The 9,457-nt window shown below is 49.8% G+C and overlaps 1 protein-coding gene across 6 annotated transcripts in view; it reads right to left on the minus strand.

Moving 5' to 3' along the window:
- The window catches only part of SLC13A5 (solute carrier family 13 member 5), a 30,216-nt gene extending 24,122 nt beyond the window's left edge, over positions 1-6,094 (minus strand). For 5 of the 6 annotated variants that reach the window (XM_017850699.1, XM_017850703.1, XM_017850701.1 and 2 more), the window contains exon 1: positions 5,910-6,093. In XM_017850699.1, the coding sequence (XP_017706188.1) occupies positions 5,910-6,011 (102 nt within the window). In that variant the 5' untranslated portion in view covers positions 6,012-6,093. Of the gene's footprint in view, positions 1-5,909 lie in introns of all 6 variants that reach the window. The other variant, XM_017850704.1, reaches the window with a different exon arrangement.
- Between the last annotated feature and the right edge of the window lie 3,363 nt (positions 6,095-9,457).

The following is a 9,457-nucleotide window of genomic DNA, read 5'->3' on the forward strand; positions in this document are numbered from 1 at the left end:
TGGGAGGGGAGTGAGGGATTGAAAACTACATATTGCGTACCACATACACTACTCAGGTGATGGGTGCACTAAAATCTCAGACTTCACCACTATACAATTCATCCATGTAACCAAAACTACGTCTACCCCTAAAGCTATTGAAATAAAATAATAATTATTATATAATAAAACTAGCCACCTCCCTAAGTTGTTTTATCTTTCATTGGCATTTATTTTTTTTAACGAGACAGAGTTTCGATCCTATTGCCCAGGCTGGAGTGCAACGGCACGATCTCAGCTCACTGCAACCTCCACCTCCCGGGTTCAAGCGATTCTCCTGCCTCAGCCTCTGGAGTTGGCATTACAGACGTGCGCCACCAGGCCAGGCTAATTTTTGTATTTTTAGTAGAGACAGAGTTTTGCCATGTTGGTCAGGCTGATCTCGAACTCCTGACCTCATGATCCGCCCACCTCAGTCTCCCAAAGTGCTGGGATTACAGGCGTGAGCCACTGCACCCAACCTCAGAGTTCCTTCTTAAATGTCTCCCTGCACCCCCTCCACAGTCTGGTTTGCGCCCTTCCTCTGAGTACCCTCCCCAGCCATTAGCATATGGGGTTGTCACTGTTTCCTCAACTGTCCTTCTACCACCACAACCAGTGCACGACTCGAGAGCGCAAACAGCACAGTGAGTCCTCACTTAACATCATTGATCGGTTTTTGGAAATTGCAATGTGTAAGCGAAACAATGTAAGCCAATATTCCCATAGGCAAATTGCTAGAAACAACAGTTAAATTTCTACAGCATATTTCTGGTCACAAAAACATCACGGAGATCCAAAACAAGGACCAAAACACTTCCAATATTAAACACGGAAAGGAATGTGAGCTATACATATGCTTAAGAAACGTTAATAAAAACAAGGTAGATAATTATCCAGTTACGGCAGGTCAGGGTCTTGGGTGGCCAGAGCCTGTTCCGGCAGCTCAGGGTACAAGGTAGAAACCAGCACTGGACAAGATGCCAGCCCACTGCAGAATGCACAATGAACGCACACCCACACTCATTCAGATGGGGACCATACAGACCCTCTAATTCACCTAACGTGCACAGGTTTGGCATGTAGAGGGAAACGATAGTAGCTGGAGAAAACCAATGCAGACAACGAGGATAACGTGCAAACTCCACACAGACAGTGGCCCCAGCTGGTAATCATTTTCTTTTCGTTCTCTCTCGCGCTTTTGTTTTTTTTTTTTTGAGACAGGGTCTCGCTCTGTTGCCCAGGTGGGAGTGCTGTGGCACAATCACAGCTCACTGCAGCCTCCACCTCCTGGGCTCAAGGGATCCTTCCTTTCCCCCCTTCCTCCCATCAACATTATAATGAAATGATGTTGAATGAATCAACATTATTCAAGAACCTGCTATATTTGTTGAGCACTGTCCTCAGCATCCAGAACAGGTTTAACACTTAGGATATCTTTACAAATGCTTATTTATTTATTTATTTATTTATTTTTGAGACGGAGTCTTGCTCTGTCCCCAGGCTGGAGTGCAGTGGTACTATCTAGGCTCACTGCAGCCTCTGCCTCCTGGGTTCAAGTGATTCTCCTGCCTCAGTCTCCCGAGTAACTGGGATTACAGACAAGTGCCACCACGCCCAGCTAATTTTTGTATTTTTAGTAGAGACGGGATTTCACCATGTTGGCCAGGATGGTCTCCATCTCCTGGCCTGATGATCCACCTGTCTTGGCCTCCCAAAGGGCTGGGATTACAGGCATGAGCCACCGCTCCTGGCCATCTTTGCAAATGCTTATTAAAGGAATCAATAGCATTCATCTGAGTTTAACTCTGACAACGCTGCGGAAGAACAGATGCACCTGTACACAATCCCTGCTTCTCATCACCCAGAAGAGCGTATGTATTATTTGCACAAAACATTGCAGGAAGACTTAGAAATTCTTTGTCGGGGTTGTGTGATCAGACACAAGAAATACATCTTTTTCAGCATCCCAGGGCACCTCCCTACTGGCAAGGCAGGGTTACTCAGCCTCGGCACACTGACATTTTGGGTTAAATGATTCTTTGTTGTGGGGGCTGTGTACTGCAGGATGTTTAGAGCACCGCTGGCCTCCACCTGGGAGATGCCAGTAAGACTGTCTCCATTTGGGACGGCAAAAAATGTCTCTGTGCTTTGCCAAAGGTCCCCTGTTGTGGGGCAGGGTGAGGGCAGGAGAAAGGATCAATGCTGGTTGACAGCCACTGAACTAAAGGCGGAACAGCAGCGTCACGGGAAGCCCAGGCTTTGACACCAGACAGATATGATTGGCGCCCGCTGTCAGCCACTGTCTGGCCTTTGGCAGCCACTAACTTCTTTGGGCGTTGGTGTCAGGGGTATACCACTGGGCAGGCCATGAGAATGATCCCCTCCAGCGGCAGACAATGAGAGGGTGCATCGGAGAGAATTTTAAAACAATAATATTAGCTAAACATTAGTTTGCTTCTTACTATCATCAGGTGATAGCAATTCTAAACAATGTGGCTCATAAATTACTCCTCGTGCTCCCAATCCTGGCTCCTATGCCCTCTTGTTTCATGTCTTCATCTGCAAATCGTGGATTTAAGAGTCCTCATTCTTCCCATATGGCGCACAAAGTCCTCAGTAACTTTTGATTCTCTAAACTTAGAAGCAGTAGGTGGCGTGCGTCACCAGTGTACACTGTGTGTTCCTGGAGGAGTCAAACAGACCCACTAGGAAAGAGGATGAGACACAAGGTTAACTGCCCCCTCACCTCCATGCCACTATTTGGAAGCCCAGGAGGTGTCTCATCCCTGAAGTCAACAGGCTTGATTCCCCTAGTCTAGAATGCCTCCACAGTGTCAAGGGAGAGGGCAGGATGGGAAGCAGATGTTAGAAAAGTTTAACACTAACAAGTCAGGGTGTCCTGACACAACACTTAATGAAAAAATGCAGCCAAAACCTACTCTGTGTGTGTGTATCTCTGTGTGTGTGTGTGTGTGTGTGTGTGTTTGGAAAGAGAGAGAAGAGATTGATTGGTTTCTGGAAAGATGTTCATCAAAATATGAATAACTTATAGGATTTGAGGGTATTTTATTTTATTTTATACCTTACAGATTTGTTAAAAAAAAAACTTTTACATTTTAATAAAATAAATGATACAATAAATTTATCATTTATTGTATTTTTTTTTTTTTTCATAAAAAAGGACCCAGAGAGAGGATAGAGAAAGTGGAGCAGAGATGAGACCAGGCGGGAGTCCAGGTAGAGACAGGAGAACTGGAGACAGCCGGTGAGGAGAGGGGCCTGGGTGTTGGGAGAGGGTGTCGTGCCCTGGGAGTCACCTCCTGGCAAGGACTGTGTTGCTCAGGCTGCCAAGGTCCTGCCAGCTTCTCACCAGCTTCCCAGCTGCCCTGCCTGTGCTGTGTACCCTCTGGGTTTCCTTGCACAATGGGGTGGCCATGGAGGGGTGGATGCATGGTGACCGAGACAGGCACAAAGGGAAAAACAAGAAGACAAGGTCCAGGGTCCTCACGCAACCCCGTCAGAAGGAAAGCTCGTGAAGGCAGCCTTTGGAAGGACTCTCCCTGGGTTCTCTGCTGCCCCTCCCTGGTCCTCATTCACAGGACAGCTTAATCTCTCTCCCTCTCTCTCTCTCTCTCCCTCTCTCTCTCTCTCTCACACACACACACACACACACACACATACACACTGAGTTGGGGTTTCCAGCTCAGGGTGTGTGTGTGTGTGTTTGTGTGTCTGTGTGTGTTTTGTGTGTGTTTGTGTGTTTGTGTGTGTGTCTGTGTGTTTGTGTGTTTATGTGTGTTTTGTGTGTGCGTTTGAGTCTGTGTGTTTGTATGTGTGTTTGCATGTCTGTGTGTTTGTGTGTGTGTGTGTGTGTTTTTTTTTTTTTTTGAGATGGAGTCTCGCTCTGTTGCCCAGGCTGGAGTGCAGTGGCCGGTTCTTGGCTTATTTCGAGCTCCGCCTTCTGGGTTTACGCCATTCTCCTGCCTCAACCTCCCGAGTAGCTGGGACTACAGGCGCCCGCCACCTCACCGGGCTAGTTTTTTGTATTTTTTAGTAGAGACGGGGTTTCACCGTGTTAGCCAGGATGGTCTCGATCTGCTGACCTCGTGATCCGCCCGTCTCGGCCTCCCAAAGTGCTGGGATTACAGGCTTGAGCCACCGCGCCCGGCCGTGTTTGTGTGTTTTGTGTGTTTGTGTGTGTTTTCTGTTTGTGTGTCTGTGTGTTTGTGTCTGTGTGTCTGTGTGTTTGTGTGTTTTGTGTGTTTGTGTGTCTGTGTGTTTGTGTGTGTGTCTGTGTGTGTTTGTGTTTGTGACTGTGTGTGTGTGTGTCTGTGTGTGTCTGTGTGTGTTTGTGTTTGTGACTGTGTGTGTGTGTGTATGTGTGTGTGAGTGGGGTCTCCTGGGGCAGGAAGGTCAGCCAAGCTACTATAATCATTCCAGGGAACATCACTCCCTACCAGCAGGGCTGAAATCACAGCTCTCCTGCCTGGCTCCTTCCCCTGGACAATAACAGCCCCAAGCTTCTTGCTACAGAGGAAGTGTGGCTGCTCACAGGTGGTGTGGCACCTGCAGAGCCTCCACAGTTGGATCTGCTGTCCTTGACCCATCCAGGGCCTGTGCTAGGCCCACCCAAGGGCTCCTCCCAGTCTCCCCCTCCCCCATCCTAGGAACCAACGTTAATCCCTTTTGATTCCCAAAGCCTTAAAGTGTCAGAACCAAACCGCCTAGCCCCATTGTACAGATGAGAACACCAAGGCCCAGAGAGCACAGGCACTTGGCTAAAGTCACACAGATGAGAGAATGGTGGAAGTCCAGTTCTCTTGCAAGTTGGCTTCCTGACACCCCAGTGCACTCCCTTCCTCTAGAGCTCCCCCCAGAGCATCCCCTGAAGAGCTCCTCTGTTTCCCAAACCTGCCTGGGGAGGGGAGCGGGGGAGCTGGAGGTTTCCTGTCTAGGCTGAGAGTGAAAGGGCTGAAAGAAGGAACGAGGAAGGAGCAGCCAGCAGCCACAAAAGGCTTCAAAGGGCTCGGGCCTCTGCCAAACTGGCTGTGCACAGCCCAGTGGAGCCTGCCCCCACCCTGCGGCCAAGGCCATTCATTCTCTGTCTCCCTCACAGAAGCATTAGGAGACTAGGGCCTGGGAGGAAGCTTCCCTGCGACTCCAGGTCCTGCCACCCAAGGCGTGAGCTCTGGGAATGTGTCCCGCCTCCTGCTACAGCCCCAGCAGGCAGCAGGCAAAGCAGGCCAACCCCGACCTGCCTGCAGCCTGGGGCAGGATTATGAATCAGTTGTGGCTCTCCAGGTTAGAAGAAATGTGGATCACAGATACAGACACTAAGGCCCAAGGAAGGACCAGAGAGTGGCAAAGACAGCGCAGGATCCACGTGGGTGATGATTTTTATCCTGCAGGTCCCTCCTGACGGCGGAAGTCACCTACAGCTTGAAGTCTTCTTTGGCGAAGGGAAAAGACAGGAGAGAGAGAGGGAAAGGCAAGCTCCCAGGTTCTCTGTTGGCGCAGGTGGCATTCTGGGAGGAAACGGGGTTATGCACTGTGGGGAGATTCAATTCGGAGCCAGGGGCTGAGCCTAAGGCTGGGATCTGTGTGACTGAGATCTGTGCTCACTTTGAGGTTTCTGTGCTTGCCTGGACGGCTCTTGCGCCCTGGGATCTGTAAACCCCAAGGGTGGTGCGCCCTGGGGTCGCCATGCCCCTCAGATTCTTTACAGGGCACCTCCCATCTGGCACCTGGAGCTCCTGAGTGCGCGCTCCCCGGGAGAGCTGTGCCCCCCACGAAATCCGTGCGCTCCAGCTCAGGGCTCCCGGATTCGGTGTCCCTTAGTGGGCACCGGGCGCCCGGTGTCCGAAGGGCTGCCTGGAGATGCAACTGACCTTGGCGGGCATCAGAATGACGAGTGGCAGCAGCAGGAGCGGGGTGACGAACAAGATCACGAAGGACTTGAACTTGGAGACATAGCTCAGCGCCGAGGCCATCGCGCGGGAGGGAGACTGGCAGGCGAGACGAGTGAGGGGCAGCCAGAAGCGCCGCGGGCTTAAGAAGGGGCCGCAGTCCCTGGGGATTGGGGAGGGGGCGGTGACAACTCCGCCCCTCACGGGGGCGCCTCCCCACGGCCCTGGGGCGGGGCCACCCCTCGGGGTCGGTGGGACGCGCCTGCCCCCAGTTCTGCCACCCGGCGGCGGTGGGAGGGGTCTTTGGACTCCAACGCTTCGGGCCAGCCCTCTAGGGGAAGCCTGGGCCCTACCACCTCGCCCTCTCCAAGCCTCTGCTGCGCTACCCGGGCAGAGGTGCGTCCCGGAGCTTCCAAGCGGGGCGTGTTTAGGTCACTGGTGCTACCCGCTTTGGCGTGAGGCGCCCTCCCGCGTCCGCACCTGCTCTTTCCTGGGCTCTGAAGGGTCCCGGATGAAAATCTCTGCAGGCCTCTGGGTCTCTCAGGTCCATCTCCCCGATCTCCCCCTCCTTTCCATCTCCTTACTTCAGCCCCTACCATGTCTCTCCGGGAGGTGTCCCCGCACGCCCTGCGCCCTCTGCACCGCGGGCCTCGTTTCCCGTTCTCCCTGGCTTCCTCGCCACGTCCGCCCCATTCTGGGTGCAGGACCCCTTTTCCCCGCTCGCACTCTCCTCCCCTGAGCTCCTGGGCAATCGCAGAGGGAGGCGAGGCCACTGTCCTCCGCGGTCCCAGGGGCTCTCGCGCTCCAGTGGACACTGCGCCCCGCCGACACCCGGCAGGCAAATGCGGACGCGCGTCTGGGAGGGGCCCCACCGAGCCCCAGCAGCCGCAGCTGCCCACCCGACCCAGGTCAGAGGGAAACGGAGGTCTAGAGAGGAAGGGACACAATTAAGGCGACACTGAGACAGTCGCCCCTGTATTCATTCAGCCCGCCAGGCAACAGATAGGTACTGAGCGCCTCTTCTCCGCGACGCCCTGTTTTGGGCACTGGAGACACAGGGATGCAAAGACATCCCCACCTCTGTGATTTTCTTCTTTCCTCTCTTCTACCTGCCTCTCACTCTGCAGCTTCCTTTCAGGGAGTCTCTTCCATACTGGTGGCTTAACCACAGCCTGCTCCTTAGTGATTACCATCCTCTGCCTTCAACCCAGCCATGATGCCAGAGTCCCAGATTTCCGTATGTCCAACCTTCCGCAGACTGGAGGTGTCTCTGGCGGAAAATTCAACACATGCTGAATCAAGCTTATGAGTTCCTTCCTGTGATCCGCACCCAAGGACATGCATTCCCCCAAGCCCGTCCTGCAATTGCCCTCCTCCTGTCCTCCTCTCTTTGTGATTCTCATTTATATAGCCCTAAGTTTTCCCGCCTTTCCTCATCCCCAGGGCACTTAGCACAATTTGTACCTCCTATATTTATTGGTGTAACTTTTATTTTTTACTTTTTATTTTTTAAGTGTTATTTCATTTTTAATTGGCAAATCATTGCCTATATTTATGGGGTACCATGTGATTTTTCAATATATGTATAATTGTGGTGTGTTTAAATCAGGCTAATGAGCATATTTATCACTCAAATATTTATCATTTCTCTTGTTTTTGGTTTTTGTTTGTTTGTTTGAGACAGAGTTTTGCTCTTGTCACCCAGGCTGGAGTGCAGTGGCCCGATCTTGGCTCACTACAACCTCTGCCTCCCAGGTTCAAGTGAATCTCCTGCCTCAGCCTCCCAAGTAGCTGGGATTACAGACATGCTCCACCATGCCTGGCTAATTTTTTGTATTTTTAGTAGAAACGGGGTTTTACCATGTTAGCCAGGCTGGTCTCGAACTCCTGACCTTAGGTGATCCACCCATCTCGGTCTCCCAAAGTGCTAGGATTACAGGTGTGAGCCACTGCACCTGGCCCAAATATTTGTCATTTCTTGGCAGTGAGAACATTTAAAATATCTTGTAGCTATTTTAAAATACATGATACATTATTATGATGTATTTTCTATTTACTGTCTGTTTTATTCATCACCACCTGTCTAGCTAGTGCCTTTCCCAGTACCTAATCCAGGGTGTGCACTCAAACCTTTTTTTCTGGGATGCATGAATGACAGCAAGTAAACAACTTCGGTTCTTTTTTCTTTTTTTAAAATTTTACTTTAAGTTCTGGGATACATGTGCAGAATGTGCAGGTTTGTTACATAGGTATACATGTGCCATGGTGGTTTGCTGAACCTATCAACCCGACATCTAGGTTTTAAGCCCCACATGCATTAGTATTTGTCCTAATGCTCTCCCTCCCCTTGCCCCACACCCCCCAACAGGTCTCAGTGTGATGTTCCCCTCCCTGTGTCCATGTGTTCTCATTGTTCAACTCTCACTTATGACTGAGAACATACGGTGTCTGATTTTCTGTTCCTGGATTAGTTTGCTGAGAATGATGGTTTCCAGCTTCATCCATGTCCCTGCAAAGGACATGGGCTCATTATTTTTTATGGCTGCATAGTATTCCATGGTATATATGTGCCACATTTTCTTTATCCAGTCTATCATTGATGGACATTTGGGTCGGTTTTAAGTCTTTGCTATTGTAAATAGTGTGCATGTGTCTTTATAGTAGCATGATTTATAATCCTTTGGGTATATACCCAGTAATGAGATTGCTGGGTCAAATGATATTTCTGGTTCTAGATCCTTGAGCAATCGCCACACTGTCTTCCACAATGGTTGAACTAATTTACACTCCCACCAACAGTGTAAAAGTACAACTTTCGTTCTTAATACAACTGCTTCCAAGGCGATTCACCAGAGCATGGACTCTGAGGCTAGAGTGCCTGGGCTTATATCCTGCCCTAGCTCATCCTGTGTGCCTCAGACAAGTTGCCCTCTCTGAGCTTATCCTGTCATAAATGGAGATAATAGCACCAACTTTGATTTTAAACGGCTGTTTTGGAGATCATATGAGTTCATGCTCAGCGAGTGCTTAACTCAGTGTGTTGGCATATAGTCTGCTGTTAGTAAATATCTGTTCTTGCAATTGTATGCAAAATACCCTGATTGGTGGGGCCTTAGGAGAAGGAAGGTTTCACAGAGGAGGTGGCATTTGAGCTAAGACTTAATGGCTAAGTAATAATTTGCCAGGCAGCAGTGGAGGATAGTCAAAATTAGCACCAAATGAAAAAGCATATTAAGATTGTTAAGAAAAATTCCAAGGTCAAAGTGCTACAACAACAACAACAACAACAACAACAAAAAGCCAAAATAAATGGAGAGATTATACCAAGTTCATGGATAGGGAGACCAAACATTGTAGGACTATCCATTTCTCTAAAATTAACCCATAAATTCAATTCAATTCCAATTAAAATCCCAACAGGATTTTTGGTTAACAAGCCTAAGATTCAGGTTAAATAGCAGGTAAGCCAAGGATAATTAAGACACTTCTGGAAAAACATGGGGGAAATTGTTATTTTGACCTGAAGAATG

The sequence above is a fragment of the Rhinopithecus bieti genome, unplaced genomic scaffold (genome assembly GCF_001698545.2).
Source record: "Rhinopithecus bieti isolate Rb0 unplaced genomic scaffold, ASM169854v2 scaffold_32008, whole genome shotgun sequence".
NCBI classification, from domain to species: domain Eukaryota; kingdom Metazoa; phylum Chordata; class Mammalia; order Primates; family Cercopithecidae; genus Rhinopithecus; species Rhinopithecus bieti.